Source organism: Hermetia illucens, chromosome 3 (genome assembly GCF_905115235.1).
Source record: "Hermetia illucens chromosome 3, iHerIll2.2.curated.20191125, whole genome shotgun sequence".
Lineage (NCBI taxonomy): Eukaryota > Metazoa > Arthropoda > Insecta > Diptera > Stratiomyidae > Hermetia > Hermetia illucens.
In genome coordinates, this window is record NC_051851.1 from 165,181,186 (window position 1) to 165,199,002 (window position 17,817).

A 17,817-nucleotide genomic window follows, 5' to 3' on the forward strand; every position below is an offset into this window, starting at 1 on the left:
CATATTATGCGCACATTTCTTGTGTCACTATGGGCTGCTGGTGGACTTGCAGAACAGGACATTGGTAAACCTCGCAACCGTCCAGGTTCGCGCCACATTTTAATCTTCAAAGGAACTACAGCGGGCAGAACATTGCTATTCCAAATGACAGGCAAGCAGCGATCAGGGCACTTAGGTCCAACCAGGTAAATTCTAAATTGGTATGGGAATGCCTTGAAAGAGTGAATGCGCTCGGCTCGTTCAAGAAGGTCTGGATACTTTGGGTTTCAGGCCATGTTGGATTAGAAGGCAATGTGACAGCAGACAAACCAGCCAAGAAGGAAACAGGGACGCCTCTACACAAACCAGGACTCTTTTGTGGAATCGGAAACGGATTCATGGCTATGACTTGAAAAAATAAAGAGGTGAGGGAGGAGTGAGGGGTGAGGGAACTATACTGGGCAGGCCTAGGACCAAGAAGGACCTCCGAATCATAATGGAAATTCTCACTAGTCACTGCCGGCTAAACTATCACTTAGGAAAGCTAGGGATATCTATGAACACTGCTTGCAAGTTCTGTGGGGAGTGTGATGAAACCACAATAGTTCTTTAAGGAAGCAGTGTGACTTCCCCTTAGCAGAATAATAATAATAATTAGTGCGGTTCCTGGGTCAGACTTTCGATTCATCTAAATGATTCACTGGGAAATATCTTCGATACAGATTAGAATCATATAGGACAAGGCCTGACCAAAGGGGGGTTCGGGCCCAGTTTTTCTTTTTACGACCCTACCTATGAATGAAAGTTGCTTTTTTTTTGTGAAGCAAGCAGGTTCAAGGTATTGGGTATCACAATATGGCTCGAAAGGGGTGTTTATTTTATGTTTCTAGATAGTAGTTCGGTGTCTATCTACCGAGAGTGAAGTGAGTTTGCACCTTCAGAAAACGGTAAATGATTAGAGGATACCAGTTTCTAAAAAATCTTACTCCTCCAGTAAATATAGAAAATACCATCATCCCATATGAGCATATGCAAACCACGGATTCCTTTGATCATCCATGCAAGCTATGATTTTTCATTGCAAAAAATTCAAAAATGAGTCGCTAGGCAACCTACGAATTTCAAAGGGATACGATTTTCTAATTTTTTCCTGGTCAACGTTTCATTTAAAAAGTGACACTTGATTCGACAAGGTGTAATTGCAACAATTAGAGTGGATTTTATAGCACTGGTGAAAAAGTAAAGTAAAAGATATCTAAAAAATGCCCCGCAGTATATTTTCGTCGCGTTTCAACGCGGAACGGATGCGAGACAACAATTTGTGGGATGGTAAGTTTGCAGGATATTTAGGAACTCAGTGGAAAAGTGTGTGATTTACTTATATTTAGTAAATATACTTTACCTAAAATCTTTATGTAGTAAAATTCAATAATGAGAGGAGGATATATTCACTTTTACAGAGGCCTTTCGCTCCGTGCCGATTTTTCCAAAAATCCTGAAATTTTATGAACCGAAAACTGGAAATCATCATGGAAATTCGGAAAATATAGCAAATAACCATTCTAAAAAGAAGAATAGAGAGAAAAAGCTGCTGAGGTCATGTGACTGGTAAGAAATAATTTAGATTGCGGCTCATTTTTTAGTCGGCGCTCTTCAGATATTTTTAGGTCATATTCATAAAATCATAGAAAAAACCATAATATTAGAATAAAAAAAATATTAAGGAACAATTTAGATATTCTTTCGTAAAAAAGGAAAAATTAATCTTTTTTTAATTTTTACCTCAAAACAAGATAGATTTTGAGGGAAAGGAATACAATCTTGCTTAGTCTTCAACGTGATGACCATATCGGCATCATGATTACATAAATATGTGTTTTTGCTGATTAGGTGAATCGCGTAGACTTTTTAAAATTTTCTTCCCATTTTCCTTTCCTTTTTTGTAATAAGTTAAACTCATCTTTGAACGGATAATATTTGCAGGTATGACAGCGATCGAATACCAATAACTACTCGTTGGCAACTAGAAAATATTCTAGGGTGTGAGCTTCTCGATCGCTATGAAAATTCATCGAGTGAAAGTGAATCGGAAAATACACAAAATTATGATGGTGAAACGGATAGTGAAAAATCATTGCAGTATGTCATCGAGCAAGCATTACAGAATAAGAAATCCAACAGATCATACTCACGTAAGAAGAAAGAAATTAATGAATCGAATAATGGAAATGGTGAACGATTTGAGGCTATTGTGGTGGAGGAAGTGTCCCTTGATAGTATAGAAGGTGAGTACTTGAATGCAGTAAGTGTCCAACGAAGGAGCTTTAATTTGCTACGATTTGAATACGCTAAATATTTGTCATGAACCAGGAAATCGGGGGATGATCAAGTGATCAAGTTGGCTATTGCCGAATGAAAGGGCAGAGTTATACCTCACGCCTGAGAAGTTGGCGGTGGTAACCGATTAGATTTACTCGCATCTAATTGCAGCTTAACTGAAGTAACCATTGTTAATTCTATTTGCCGGCCTCAGTTGATAATGAGGCCTAGTCTTCTACGTCGACCTTCCTCAGTATTCCATAGCCTATGTCATTTTAGACGTAATTGATATCCCAGAATTGCGAAAATTTCGTGACTACACTTAAAGTTATCTCTTCTTAACCATCCTCTCTTACTGGAACCAATGTTCGCCTGGGATCTTTGGGGCAATTGCAGACCTTCCTTCGCTTTTGCCAGAGACAATCTAAAAAGAGAATACTTAATATTACCCCTTTTCATTCACCTTTCTCAAAATACTTCTCCTAATTTTCTTTTTCTCTTTCTCAACTTTCATTTACATCAATCATTTAAAATTTAAACAAAAATTAATTTTTTTCAACACTTATCACTTGTTACCTCTCCCAAAATTTCTAAAACTTTTTATATACAAGAATTTGTATGTTCAGATATGATAACTCGTCAAAAAGGAACATTCACCTTGCATTTAAACTTCACCGGTTAATTTATTTTGAAATGCAGGATTAACGATTGGTTTGGTTGAGGCATTGCATTTTTCTGTATAGAAATTAGCGGGTCGGAGAACGGCTGATCGATTGCCAATAGAACGACTAGACCGGCAGTTGATTAGAAGCAGCGGTGTGGACACAATCATTTCAGAGTGAAGTGTATTGAATTGTAGTAAAAAAAGTGATAGTGAAGTAATTTGCTGGACTGACCGATGGGTTGAATTCGTTTTTTGTCATCGATAATTATCAAATCTTTATTGAATCGGTCAAGATTTCGATTTAATCGAGGAGCAATAATGAAGCTTGTGGAGAAGAAAATGGAGCCCATTATCGCCGTCACTGCCAGGTGCGAAATTCGAAACAATGGAAGCAACGTCAACGACGGTCGATGAGTTGGAAGTTGATGTTTCTCAACGGATTGGCGGCCGACTTCCTTGAGCCGGGAGTGTAAAAGTGGATTAGTCGTCAGCAAAAATTACGTAGAAAAAATGGCGACTATGTAAAAAATAGTGTAAAGATCAACATTTCCAAAGGGGGGGGGGGGGGGCGAATTCCAAACAAAAAGACTTAAAGATGTTCAATTATTTAAAGATAAAAGGTAAAATTCTTCCTTGGAGTCAGTGAATTGTTTTATTTTATCGAATTTACCCAGATACGGACATGCATACCATATTTCGGTAGTTACTTGTCACCTTCTTCAGTGGGCCCACTGAACGCAAACAAGCTATCTCTAACGAATACTTAAAAATGGTAGCTTCTATAGAGGAAGAGATGGTAAAAAATCTGTGGGAGTGATATGAAGAGTCCTTTATAGAATACGGACCTTCTTCTTCTGTGAAATAGTTAGATGTTGTAGTGGAAGTTTGAAATCAAAGAAAGCGCCAAATTTCCACAATGTATTTCTATCCACCAAAAGATGTGATAAACTGTGTGCTACATACATCGCGGTGCTATGTACACTTGAAAATGTGATCTGAAAATATCTAGGCCGCCTTAGAGCTGGTCGACCTGCAACCGACCAACTATCTACAATTAAGCGGGACTTGGAGAAACGCCGAAAATAATGCTATAACTTGTGATTAGAGCGAAATTAGTTCAACTCTACGAAGACTGCCATCTCGAAATCGCCTTCCAGGGTTGTGTCCTTTATCTTGGAGACCAAGGAATACATAGCAAACTCACTGGACTGTCCATGCTCTGGTAAGCATGTTCATTGGCAAGGAGCTTCATCTTCTTCCGCAGTGCCTTTCGGAACCGTTGGCTGATAGCCTTTTCAGGTTCACTGTGTCCGGCCGGCATGGATCCGTTGTGGTAACACCACACCGTCATTAGACAGTGGCGGCGTCCACATTACAATCTTCCTTTCTTCAGCTTTTCCTGGTTAACGGAAATTTATCCTATAGTCCCCCTTCTTAGTGCGTCAAGTTTCATTTTGCCGTACTTTCCTCTTATGTTTTTTGGAAGAGTTTTGGTGATAATGCCACGGACGGAACGGCTGTAGTGGAGTTCTCTCATTATGGAAGTTGTTCGACTCCCTGCCTTGACTGCACCATAGGCATTAAGGGCTGGCGTTCCACAGAAGTGGAGGCCATGCCTTCCATAAAATTTTCAATGAGGAAACATGAATCTGGTGAGGCTTTCAAAATCGAAGCCTCGACCGCGTCTTGATTACCCAAATTCGAAGGTGGATTCGACGTCTATGACTCCTAACCGCTTGGAGAGTCAATATCTGTAGTTGCCATCTTCATGTTTTAGATGTTTCTGGTATTGTGATTAATTACTACATGTTGATCGTCGTAAGAGGCGAATCAAAGGAATAGAAATTCGTTGGCTAGCAATCTGCAAATTTTTAAACTTTAGTCATCGGATAAAGACTGATCTCTTGACTAAAACCTTTGGCGACCTCGACAACGGTAGCGCCGTTCTCCAGAATGCTCAGTTTTGTTTCGGACGGCTACCACACGGTGCGTTATTTTGATCTGGGAACCGGCTTCTAATAAACTTCTGACTGCAAGATCCTAGGTTAAGGGGCATCAAAATTGTAAAACGCTATGCATCAACGGAAACTTCCGAAATAGTGGAGATGTATGCTTCCGACGAGCAAATCCACACAGTTCAGGGAGGCTTCCTAAAGTTGATGTTGTGGCTGTGATGGGTGATCTGATTGTCAAGGTGTGCTCTGACAACACTTTACCCGCACATATGATGGGAAACACGGTATTGGTGACCATAACGATAATATTGGGAAGTTTGGAAGGAATCTCGGTCGGGAAGTTCCTCAAAGTTTTTGGGACAGCCGGAGTTGCGCTGGAGGGCGCTTCGGGGGTGGTAGCGTTGCAGCCGACACTGACGTAAACTCAGTGTTGAATCTGTTATCGGTAGCTGCCATCTGCATACCGTCTGCTCTGTATGCTTGACATGGCCGGGAAAGTGCTCGAAAAGCTCATCAGGAGTAGATTCGTTGAAGCGATCCGCGCTGCCGGGGATCTATCTCCAAGGCAGTTCGGGTTCAGAACAGGGAGACTCACGAGCGATGTTGGCTTGGGGCAAGTCTTTGACAGTATTAGTTTCGTTTGTTTCCGTGGTATCGATCCTAACTTATTTTCAAATATTCGAAAGGAAGCCTAAACATGACAGTTCATTGTCAGCGGCCCAACAACCGGTCATTCGGTCTAGACCCACCTTGGTAAGGAACTTCAGACATCCCGGTTTTGCGCCGAGGTTACCAATTCAATATCCCTAAAAGTTATCTGGGGTCTTGGCCAACGCCATCGCTCCATCTAAGGCAGGGCCTGCTACGTCTTCGTTTTCTACCATAGATATTGCCTCTATAGAAATTTAAGCCTTCTATTTCCTGACAAGTTGGTCAAACTATTAATTGTTTATCTTTGGTCCATTTTACAGAACCAAAGAAATACATTCTGGAATATAGCACGAAAGATGGAGTTCCAAAAATTCTAGACGCTCAAGAAAATGGAAAAATTACTACATTTGACCCTGACAAAATTATAGAGTATTCGCCATCTGAAGATGCTTACAATGAAAAAACCAATTTTAACACTAAGAAAAGAGGCAACCGGGTACGCCTAGACAAAATCTATGAATGTCAATATTGCCACAAGACATTCGATCGTCCTTGGGTTCTGCACGGACATTTACGCCTACATACCGGGGAGAAGCCATTTGTATGTCCTGTTTCGACTTGTGCCAAAAAGTTTGCTGATCGGTAAGCTCCTGAGTTTAGATTCATAAATTGAGGGGTTGGAAATAATGTTTTTAATTTTGACAATTAAGGTCGAACTTGCGCGCTCATCAGCGGACCAAAGGACATCATAACTGGAAGTATCAATGCTCGCAATGTACTAAAGCATTTAGTCAACAGAACTATCTAAATCGACACAACTTGCAGGCGTGTCGTAAATTTTTAGCGCATTCGAAGAAATGATATGAATTGGATCCAAAAAATTAGGAATTGGAAAATAAAGATGTAGGGAATATCGTGTAGAGTTTGGAGTGAGCCACAGATACTGTTCCTGATATAATAAAATAAAATTTTGATTACAATTGTTGGGAATTTGATTGAATACGGTTATTATTATTATTATTCTGTTAAGGGAAGTCGCACCGCGTCCTTAAAGAACTATCGTGACCCTTTTCCTGGTTATAGTCTACCTATTAATCATAGTATCTCAAGGAAGCCTATAACCGTCAGGAACTTTAGTATATTGCCTACTTCAAGAACTTTCAACTTTGTATCTGGTATTAAGTGTTCTCCTACTTTGCACAAATGCCGGACACTGTCCCAAAACGTGTATAGAGGTTTCATCTTACTCGGCACAGAACATGCAGGCAATGTCGGTGGATTTCCCTAGCTTCCCTAGCTTCCCTAGGTGATAGTTTAGCCGGCAGTGACTAGTGAGATTTTCCACTATGATTGGGAGGTTCTTTTTGGTGAGGTTTAAGAAATCCTTTGTGCGTTTGGGTTGGTATCACTCAAAAGGCACCCTGGACTGCTCCATTCCTGGTAGGCCCCCCAGTATAGTTGCCTCGACCGTTTCTCTTAATTTTTAATGTCATAACCATGAACCCGTTTCGGATTCCACAGAAGGGTTTTGGCCCATGTAAAGGCGTCCCTGCTCTCTTCTTGGCTAGTTCGTCCGCTGCTTCATTGCCTTCCAACCCAACATGGCCAGACATCCAGAGTATCGAGATCTTGTTGAACGGATTCCTATACTATCATAGTTTCGAGTTCACCTATTTAGACCCTGCCTTGATCGCCGCTTGGCTATCAGGGAGAACAGCAATGTTCTGGGACCTATTGGTCCCAAGCATATTTTCCTTGGACTAATCACTCCGACACCCGTTCCTTCTGCTGTGAGGGATTCGTCAGTGTACCAAGTAATCAGTTGCTGGTTTAAGCCGTATGTTCCAGCTACGCTCTCCCAGTTTGCCTTGTTACTCCAACGTATTTTAAACTTCTCATCGAAGTGAAACCAATTTGTTATGTTATCCCTTTGTATCAATAATTCGGGATACCGCTTAGAAAGAATATCAATCTTCCTTCGATTTAGCAGCTCCCCGCCTCAATGATACCCAGGCCATCCTAAATGTTGCCCTCCCTCCCTGCATCTGTATGTGCAGATGGAGAGGGGTTAGTCCCAGAAGAAGCTCCAGGGATGCCGTTAGGTTTGTCCCCATTGCTCCACTGATACACACGCGAGCCAGTCTTTGGAGTTTAAGGAACTCCCTGGGTTGTGTGCTGAGTTCAGTTCTTTCTGCCCAGAATACCGCCCCATAGGCCCCATTAGCATTACTATTGCAGTGTATATCCAAAGTAGTACCTTCGAGCTGCAACTCTATTTTTTTCCTGCTATGGACCTACAAGCCATCAGAGCTCTCGTAGTGTTTCGACAAGTATTTCCGACATGCGTCTTCCGGAGTAAATTTTGGTCTAGTGTAATTTCAAAATATTTGACCTCTGTTTCTCGTTTCACCTCCATGTCATGAAACCTTATGGCTTTCAAGTGATCAGGCTTACGTTTCCTAGTGAATAGTACAATGGCGGTTTAAGCTGGATGGATGCGCAATACCACCTTCCTTCACCAGGCACTAGTAACCCTTATTCCAGTTTGGATTCCATCACATAGGGTTTCCTCATATTTGCCCATACAGATTAAAACAATGTCGTCCGCGTAACCCTAGATCTATATTCCAGTATTTGCTAGCACCTCCAGGAGTTTGTCCACTACCATACTCCACATAAGCGGGATTAGTACCTCGTCCTGTGCACAACCTTGAGTAGTATTCATGACAATAGAATTCGTATCTGTCGGTACTTCTGTGGCATCCCATAGTACATCCTTCAACTGATACAGAGCAGTTTCAGTTGACCGTCGTGCCCGGTAAGCGTGTTGACATTGATATAGGGGGATTAGGCTTTAGAACTTCCCCGCCGTTTTGGGTACGAACGATGTTAGGCAGATTGGTCTTAAAGATTTAGGGTGAAAAGGATCCTTTTTACCCGCTTTCGGAATAAAGACCAATTTTGCCCGTCTCCATGTCTTTGGTATATATCCGAAGGCCATGCTGCTCCTTACGACCCTCAAAAGAGATGATTTCTTGACCTCTCTGGATTAGTGCTGGGAAAAATGTCATCTACTCTTAGTGATTTCAGTGGCTTAAAACTTCCCACTGCCCATCTTACCCTAGCTTCTGAGTATATCTCTTTCCTTCCCCTTTTATTGGTTTTTGGGGTGTCAGGCAGAATGTTGTCGCCTGCCGCCGTGGGGTAGGATCTCGGGAAATGAGTTCTGAGAAGCAAGTATACTCTATCCTCCTCGTTCTCGGTAAATGTTCCTTTTTTAAACAGGCAGAGGATACTGCCCCGTCTTTGGCTACAGCCCTATGAAGCCTGGTTGCTTCTGTGCTTTGTTCGATCCCTTCACAGAATTCCCTGAAGCTGTTTCATTTTGCTTCCCTGATCGCGTTGCTATAAGCAGTCAGTGCATTTTTGTACCGCGGTCAGCCGCCGGTTTGCTTTACCTGATGGAAGAGTTTTCGTATCTCTGTTCTCATTCTGGCTAGGTTCCTCTTCCACCATGGTACATTTCTTGATGACTAAACTGAGTTAGGCGAACAGCTGGCCTCATATGCCTCAATAACGACCAGGTTGAGGTTTTCCAATACTGTTCCTACTTCTAGTTTGCTCCTGATGTCACTGCCCCCTTGAAAGTGAGCTATGTTGCTGCTCAGGTTCGCTTCATAGGAATGGCAATCCGTTCTCCAGGGATTCCTAATTATTGTTTTTATTTCGAAGTTGCCCTCAATGTCGAATCTTATTATTCTGTAATCAGGCATAGAGGGCTCATTCGACACGCTCCAATTCCTAACCAGCCCGTTCATTAGCGTATTTTCTAGAGTTATGTTTATTACCTCGTCTAGTGCTGGTCACAAATGTTGGAGTGTTTCCTATGTTATATATTTCTAACTTATTACTAAGAATAAATTCAAGAGTGAGTAACTACCTCTTCGGTTGATGTCGCTGCTTTCCCAGACTTCGTGATGGGCGTTGGCATCGCAGCCGAGAAAAAGTGGTAACGTTTTCTTCTCACAGAACTTCACCAGTTTAGCGACTTGTTCAGGTGGAACCCGGATGTCGTTTTCTGGCAAATATTCCGATGCCACGACCGCCCGTCGAGTGTTCCTCCCGGCTTCCAATGAGGCTTGGATAGCCACAAGATCCCCGGTCAGGAATTCGGAAAGACATATATATTTTAAATTGCGTTTACGAATTGTGCAAGCTCATGGTTTTTTACAAGAGGAGTCCCAAATTACCTGCATGCTTAATCATTGCAGACCGCGAATCTACCCCCGGTAGACCCAGGCTCCTGAGCCGTCATTACGCTGCTATGTTCTCCTTGGAGCTTGCCCTTGCAATTACCGCAGAAGCAGCTTTCGCACGGTGGAGGTTTATCTGGGGTATCTTAGTGTTGGCCATTGGCTCCGTTATTGTTTGGAGCTCTCTTCCACTGTCGGAGAATCGCCCACCTCCTCCGGCATGGCGCTTTCCTGTGCGTCGCTGTCCACCCTGAGCCCTAGAAGTCCTAGGTCTAGGTCGTCCAGCTTCTGCTCTTCACTGGGCAGCAGGTCTATTTCCCTGGTTGATCCAGTCCTTTCCGCCTCTATGGCTTTCGAGACTTCTTCGGGGACCTTGGTATGTTTTTCACCCGGTGTCTCTGCTGAGGTGTCTTTCCTCGGCTTTTCCCTGTGCACATGTATAGGTATGTTACCAAATCGATAGTTGATATGCCAACTCCGACGTTTGATTGCCTCCAGGGATCGGTCATCTACCCCGATCGTGAGGAGTCTACCCTTGCTTTCCACCTTGCTTCTGCAGACTCTCCATAATCGCATATGGAGATTCGCATTTTGAATGATTACGAGGCCCATGAGATCTTCTGTGTCTATTTTTGTGGTTTGCGGGAGAAAAACTGTCATCATGTGTGCTCCTGATATATCATCCCTAGCACATGTTGACAGTTCCGCTCCTACCCAGCCTGGCAATTTAGGAGTTATGGTGCTAAGCCTCTCTACAGTGTCTTCCGTCGTGCATTCCACCCGTATATGGCCTGATTGAAAGCGTATCCCGGTGAACATAAGTTTTGCAGCCCATCCCTTGTGCATCTGTCTGACCACAAGGTATTCGATAGTTTCCTGCTCCTCACGAGTGAATATTTACTCGGGAAACATTTTCGACAGTATGCCCTTGACTGCACTAGCACAGCTAGTGGCGGGCTTCGTGATTCCTACCTTCACCCCTGACCTGCCCGGGTTTTATCCCTTCTTGGGTTCAGGTTTAGATTTTTTGGGAGCATTCCCTTCATGCGGGCTGATTTCCGCTGCTCGCTGCTGTTTTAGTTCCGATAAAGATGGCTTAGGTCTATCCTGAGTCTTTTTAAGGGCCTCTTTTGGTTTCAGACTTTCCTTCAGATAACGCAGGTACCATTTTGCACCTGTGTAACTGAGACCTACCTCCTTTCTGACGTCTGATATATTTATTTTGCTTTTAATTGTCCCTGCTTTTTGAATAGTGGTGTTTGTTGGTTGTTGTCCTCGCGGTATATTAATGTTGACCTTGAATCTGCTGCTTGACGTCCCAACTTCTCCCTTCTTGGGTGTAATCACCTGGCTCTCAGTATTTCGGAGATGTGCCTCCGCCTGGTTAACCAGTTTGTATGCGGTACGGTGTCCCGCTTATTTGGTTGTAGTTTTTTTTCCTTTATTTTTGCAACATTACTCATTTGATTCCCAAAAGTATGGGGGCTAGGAATTCCGCCGTGTCATGGCTCCCGGAGCACGGTAAGGTCAAACTTACTCACTGCTGCCACCAGGTATCAGTGAGGTTAAGGTTGAATACAGTCAGTTACTCCCGACTGCAAACTATCCAATGGGAACGGTTCGCATACCCCAGTCTAGATCCGTAGCGTTTTGTTAATAGTGGGGTCACCTCGTACAGGGTATAGCTATCACCACGCACTAACGGTCTTGGTAGACCAGTGGTTTGGCCCCGGGAAAGCCACACATCACCCTAGAGGAGGACAGCTCACCCTCAAAGAGAGATAGGTTGGGCTCAGGGAGGTATATTCCGCGTCAGTCTATCCTGCAGTGCACTGCGTCACCCCTTATCAGCGGACCAAAGGACATCACAATTGGAAGTATCAATGCTCGCAATGTATTAAAGCATTTAGTCAACAGAACTATCTAAATCGGCACATGCTTTTGGAATATAAAGATGCAGGGAATATCGTGTAGAGCTTGGAGTGAGTCACAGATACTGTTCCTGATATAACAAAATAAAATTTTGATTACAATTGCTGGGAATTTGATTGAATGCGATTACATGATAATAAAATTTCGTTTTTTATGAATAAGAGCTCAATCCGAATCTCGAGAACAATCTAGATAAGGCCCAAACAGTTGCTCTTGCTCTCGTGCTCGTGGAAAATTTTGATCTTATCAGATCCCGCTAACATTGAAGTTGTTTTCCCCGTCATTCATGCGAATTCGTTGATTAAAAATTCACGTAAATATATTTGTTTGCTTAGATAATGTCACATACAAAGTGAACCTCAAGTTGTGCATACAATACCTCTCTAAAGTGTTAATTATTAAAAACAATAATTATTGGTGGGACACTCCCATGCAAATATTTCTGCACTTTGTACGGAACCGAATTCTAGTCTCTTACTTACGTGGGAAAGGTGGAAAATTTTAATTTCTATTATTTAGCGAACGTACTTAAGGCACTTATCCAAAAAGTTCGAAGCAGATATCTTTTATCTTTCACGGTGTTCATATTGAGTCAAGAGTGTTTCTAGTGTTTTGAGGATGAGGTTCGCGTTAGTTCTTCTAGCTGCAATCGCGTTGTCAGTATCCAGTGCAAATAGTGCATCTCTACCAGGTTTGCAAGATTGAATTCCTCACGCAATTTCAAGCTACTTATCTATATCTTTGATATCATTCAAGATGAGTGCAGCGGCCCAATGCAAGTAGGATTGTGTGATGCTCTCTTGGAGCGTTTCTATTTTGACCCGGTTAAGAAAAGTTGTGAGCAATTCTACTATGGAGGATGTGGTGGTAATCGGAATAACTTCGAGAGGCTGGAAGATTGTCAACAAAAGTGTATTGCATCTTAAATTTGAATTTGATAACGAATCGGTATTAACGAAGCTATAGAAACGTATAATATCTCGGTCCAAATATAGCAATTAAAAACAGATGTTGATTAAATGCTCTTTAAATTTCGATTATGTGTTTGATAACCCTGACCTAGGACAACTATTCTGATAGATACAGCTATAAAATTGAGTTGATTGTGCCTCAATCGAAATTTAATTAGTTTATTATAAATGATTACCATGGACCCTGTGTGGGACATAAAGTGATAAAAAATGCTTACACGTGATCGCTGCCCATTGCTGGAAATATGCTTCAGCTCTGCTTGGGTTTCCGGCTTATATTCTTCATTGACTGACATTGACCATATAGTGGCAGCCTGCTGATTTTTTTCAGATTAGGTTAGGTTAGGTTAGTAGACGGTTAGGCAGTTTCTGAAAATGGCCCCGTTAAATAAATGGTCAATTTCGACCCCTCGAACTCCTCGTCTTTCCAACAAATATCAAAAATAAGTCCAGCTTCGGAAAGTACTAACCGAGACCATTCATTTGATACCCCACATGACTATATTTGGTGAAAAAAAAAATGTACACCCCTCCCTTTGCATGTATGAGGACCTCCCCTTAAATTCGACGATATCAGTCACTGCATGCGTGAGCGTTCACAGTTTTTACCTTTCCAGCAAATTTAGTGTCAATCGCTGCTACAGTCTCCGAGAAAAATGCGTGTGACGGACAGACAGACAGACAAACAGGCAGATGATGTATTTAATTTTTCGGTTCCGGAGGAGGCTACGGTAGTGGGTTACGCCGATGATATAGCGCTAGTTGTGGTCGCAAAGCATCTGTAGGATGCTGAGATGTACTCAAGCGAAGCAATCTGTGTGGTTAAGGCTTGGCTAGAGAGTGTTGAACTGGCACTCGCAGAGGAAAAGACGAAAGCGGTCTTCTTGACTAAGCGCCGCAAAAGAAATTTCGCCTACATTAGAATCGGGAATCGTATTATCACTTCCAAGCCGGTCATCAAATATTTGGCGGTGATGATAGACGGAAAACTCAATTTGAAGCAGCACGTAGAACATACTTGCGAAAAAGCATCCACCACAAGTCTGGCTCTAGCAAGGATGGCGCCGAGCGTAGGAGGACCGCGGCATACTTGCAGGCTGCTCATAGCCAGGGTGGTGAGTTCTATCATGCTATATGCAGTCCCAGTTTGGGGAAAAGCGCTGCAGATTTTAGGCACTGCAGATAAACTGAGTACGGTCTACAGAAGAACAGCCTTAAGGGTGTGTTCTGCCTTCAGGGTCGCCTCAGACAATGCAGCGTTTGTCATCTCGGGAATGATGCCGATTGATATCCTGGTAAATGATGAATATTTATAACACCAGGTCCATTTCTCTCTTATGGCAGGTGAAAAACCCGAAAGGGAGAGATCCATAAGCAAATGGCAACAGCGATAGGACCAGTCAGGGAGAGGTCGTTGGACTTACAGGTTAATCTCTTTCATCGGGGAGTGGCTGGAGAGAAAGCATGGGGAGACCAATTCAATACCTGCACAGGTTTAAATTGGACATCTCACCTAATTGTCCAAACTGCGATGGGGTCCCAGAGGACTTAGCGCACGTATTTCTCCAACGTCCTAGGTTCGTGGAAGAAAGGAGGAACCTAGAGGAAACTCTAGGTGAAGTGCTATCACCGGGGAATGGTAGCTTGCAAGGAAGACTGGGATGCGATCAATATCATGATCGCAGTAATCCAGGATAAACTGCGAAAAGCAGAAGAAGTGAGGAAGGCGCGGTTACGAACCCCGTGGGTAAACGGAAGGAGACCCAGCTAAAGTAAGCTAACTCCGCCCCGTGGTGTAATGAGTTGGTTCCACGGGGAAGGAGGGGAATTGGGGGTGGTTTTAGTGCTTAAAAATCCCACACTCTGGCGTGCCCAAGCCAGAGCCTTTTGAATATTTCCCCCTCCTTAAAAAAAAAGACAGACGGACAGACCTACGTGCGAAGGTGCACTTGAAACAGAGCTAAATACCCGTTTAATGCTAGAAAATCTGATAAGGTACATGGTGCAATCAAATACAGCATGGGACGTGGTAGTTGCAATAGTAAAACGGATTCACCAGCAGCTAAAAGCAGCATAAGTACAGCGGAGACATAGAAGGGAAGCTACTGCAATTGACGCCACGCAAAGCGGTAGCAGCTCATTTAGAGTGAACAGTTAAGAACTGAGCAGCCCCGCGAAGCAACACCGGAAAGGTGGTCCCGCGGGGAGATTGTGGAGAAAATATGGGAGGTTTTAGTCGGTAAGAGTTCCGCATGCGTGTCCTAGGTTCCAGATGCGTATCCATGATGGATTTCCCCCAGCCAAAAGAAAAAAAAGACAAACAGACAGTAAACCGATTTTAATAAGGTTTTGTTTTACACAAAACCTTTGTTTTACACAAAACCTTAAAAATGGCTACCTTGTTGGAGAGATAGACAAGGGTAGCTTCCTCCAAACTACAATTTTTAGTTTTCAATGTTCGGGAGCAACTTACCGCCTTCATCAGTACGAAGCTACGTAACTACCCTTGTCTATCAATTTTAGGCTAGACTACAAATACCAGACAAAAATCTAACCTCTTGTGAGACAACATTTGTCGAAAGTCTTTGAGCAGGCGGAGCCGCCCTGGAGAGCACTCCTGGGGGTGGTAACGCTCCAGTTGATGCTGTTACCCTCGTCCAGGAGGAAGTCGAGTGATACAAGCCTTTTATGTATTAGTGGGACCGAAAATTGTAAAGTTCCGAAAGGTAGGTCACAAACTCCACCGCTTGACGCAACATTTAAACTACTTGGCGGAGAAATGTACCACTATGACAGTCAAAAGGAGACTCCGCAGCGTAATAAATAGGAGCAAAGCTCGCTGCTGGCATGATCTGGTTGACATGGCGAATGGGGATCTGTAGGGATTCGGTTACATACTGGTAACCCAAAAAATTGGGGGTCTGCAGAAACTGTATTCACTTAACGGTGGACCGCACATGCCGTACGAGATGATGATAGCAGATCGGAGGGCGCCGAGGGCTGTCTACTTTTCTCTATCAAAAAATTGGAAGAGACAGGCAATCTTCTCAATGAAAAACAAGAACGCGAAGAACCGATGGTACCCCGGCAGAGGTATACAAACTGGTGCTCCAACATCCGCCAGACCAACTGTGTATTCAACGCTTGCCTGAAAAAGCCTGATACCGCTGATATAATGGGACGACTGAAAAGAGTAAACCCAAACACTTGCGAATATAAGTTATTGGGGAACAGTCAGTTCCTCAGCGAAGCCATCCAAAGTGCTGGGGTGGACCACAGGGTCTTCTCCCAATACCCAATAACAAAACCTAATAAAATAAAATCGGGGTGCGGTGGGCGGGTCACCTAATCTATATGGATGAGGATCCAGCCCGGAAAATCTGTAAGGGTAATATCTATGGTAGAAAAAGAAGACGGGGTAGACCTTGTCTGAGATGGATCGATGGCGTAGGTCAGGACGCCAGACAACTTTTAGGGAATTGGTGGACCTCGGTGCAAAACCAGAGTGTCTGGAGTTCCTTATAAGGCAGGTCTAGACCGAATATCGGTTGTTGCGCCGTTGATGATGAAAAAAGGCTGCCGGATGGGGAAATCTTAGTCGTAGATTGGCAAGAGGTGGTTTTAGTGGGTAAAAATTCGACACTCGTAGGGATCATGAATCCTGAGGTTGCAGGCTGTTGATTTGTTTATAGTTGTAGAAAACTGAGAAAAACTAGCAAGTTTACGAACTCGAAAAATACAGAGAACGACCGCGAAAGTTTTACCAACATCTCAACAGGATAAAGGAGACTTGGGTTCTTATCAAGCACCTGGACCTTTAACAGGAGGATAGATGTCTCCGCAGCCTACATATTGATATTTTCAGAAAATGCTGTAACATATTTTTCAAAGAATTACAAAATAATTCAACTGATTATAGATTGGATTATAAAAATCTCAACGTTAACCTTAACCTTAGAGTCCATCATGAATATCAAATTAGCTGAGCATGATAAGTACTTAAAGTCTCGATTCGTTCACTTAGCATTATAGACCGACTGTCTCTCCACGCGTTCAGTTTTAATCGTGAAGTTTTCAATCGAATAATGAAGATAATTATATTTTTATCCTTAATCGCAACAGTGGCATATGTAGCCAGGGGATCAAGTGTGACGGTGCCAGGTATTTTGATATTTATTTTGAACTAGAATTTAGTGATACCGGATTTATTTTTTGATAATTGAAGATGAGTGCCTAGAACCACAGTTCACAGGATTATGTGAGGCTCTTTTCTATCGTTATGCGTACAACCCAGAGAACAAGACTTGCGAAAAATTCGTTTATGGAGGATGTGACGCCAATCGCAACAATTTCGTCACAAAGGAAGATTGCGAACGAAAGTGTCTGCAGACTTAAGTTACAATTTTTGTGAAGCGCTAATGTGATTGTATCTCAACATCATCCATTATTTATGAAAATATATTGAACTTGCTGACCTGCAAGGGATCTAGTTTTATTAAACCATGATTTATGTGTGGTTGAGATTTCTCCTTTCGAACGAGGTATAGTGCGTGGCAATCCGACGACTTGGCATTCTTCACAATCATAACGACTGGGAGGTCGTCAAAATTCTTAATTTTCTTGGATTTCCTTTAGGTAACATGGGAGCCGGATGTTCCGCGACATCTCGCGTTTTCAGTATCGCCGCGTGAAAATTCTTGGATTTTCTGAATCTGGGCCGTCTCCCCTTTCAAATGAGGCATCGCGCGCGAAAATCCGACGACTTTGCTTTTTCCGACATTTTTACGACCCGGGGGTCGTGGAAATTTTCAATTTTGTTTGGTATGGCGTGGAGGCCGAGCGCTTTGTTGCCTCCCAGCCTACCGCAAAACTCCAGGGGGGGGGTGTTACAGCCACATTTAAAGATGTAGGTAAACTGTAATCGCTTGTGTTCTTCTGAGGGAACAAACCCTGAATGGTTTTCAGTAAGAGATCCGGACAATCTGGGTAATTTGTGGAGCTGCCTGACCTTGACTTGACGTTCTTCTTATTTTTGCATGAGCCAATTGATTTTCAACCGCTTGACTTGCTCTTCAGGTCAAAGAGTATTGCCT

At 42.9% G+C, this 17,817-nt stretch overlaps 3 protein-coding genes across 3 annotated transcripts; all 3 read left to right on the top strand.

Annotated features, from left to right (window-relative positions):
• The first annotated feature begins 1,144 nt into the window (after nt 1-1,144).
• On the top strand, nt 1,145-6,435 carry LOC119652894 (zinc finger protein OZF-like). The gene is made up of 5 exons (XM_038057266.1): nt 1,145-1,308; nt 1,440-1,587; nt 1,963-2,264; nt 5,889-6,210; nt 6,279-6,435. Exons 1-5 carry the CDS (start codon nt 1,242-1,244, stop codon nt 6,427-6,429), a joined length of 990 nt encoding a protein of 329 aa, XP_037913194.1. The 5' UTR covers nt 1,145-1,241; the 3' UTR covers nt 6,430-6,435.
• A 5,662-nt stretch (nt 6,436-12,097) lies between these two features.
• Nucleotides 12,098-12,788, top strand: LOC119651435 (PI-stichotoxin-She2a-like). The gene is made up of 2 exons (XM_038055035.1): nt 12,098-12,444; nt 12,510-12,788. The coding sequence occupies exons 1-2, from the start codon at nt 12,372-12,374 to the stop codon at nt 12,677-12,679; spliced, it is 243 nt and encodes an 80-aa protein (XP_037910963.1). The 5' UTR covers nt 12,098-12,371; the 3' UTR covers nt 12,680-12,788.
• Nucleotides 12,789-16,724: 3,936 nt separating this feature from the next.
• LOC119652432 (kappaPI-actitoxin-Avd3c-like) lies at nt 16,725-17,205 on the top strand. The gene is made up of 2 exons (XM_038056561.1): nt 16,725-16,885; nt 16,950-17,205. Exons 1-2 carry the CDS (start codon nt 16,810-16,812, stop codon nt 17,117-17,119), a joined length of 246 nt encoding a protein of 81 aa, XP_037912489.1. The 5' UTR covers nt 16,725-16,809; the 3' UTR covers nt 17,120-17,205.
• Nucleotides 17,206-17,817: the final 612 nt, after the last annotated feature.

Coding starts and splice junctions, on each gene's coding strand:
- LOC119652894 (XM_038057266.1), top strand. CDS start 1,242: ATGCCCCGCAGTATATTTTCGTCGCGTTTCAACGCGGAACGGATGCGA. Junction 2,265..5,888: donor GTCCCTTGATAGTATAGAAG/GTGAGTACTTGA, acceptor TCCATTTTACAG/AACCAAAGAAATACATTCTG. Junction 6,211..6,278: donor GCCAAAAAGTTTGCTGATCG/GTAAGCTCCTGA, acceptor TTGACAATTAAG/GTCGAACTTGCGCGCTCATC.
- LOC119651435 (XM_038055035.1), top strand. CDS start 12,372: ATGAGGTTCGCGTTAGTTCTTCTAGCTGCAATCGCGTTGTCAGTATCC. Junction 12,445..12,509: donor AAATAGTGCATCTCTACCAG/GTTTGCAAGATT, acceptor ATATCATTCAAG/ATGAGTGCAGCGGCCCAATG.
- LOC119652432 (XM_038056561.1), top strand. CDS start 16,810: ATGAAGATAATTATATTTTTATCCTTAATCGCAACAGTGGCATATGTA. Junction 16,886..16,949: donor ATCAAGTGTGACGGTGCCAG/GTATTTTGATAT, acceptor TGATAATTGAAG/ATGAGTGCCTAGAACCACAG.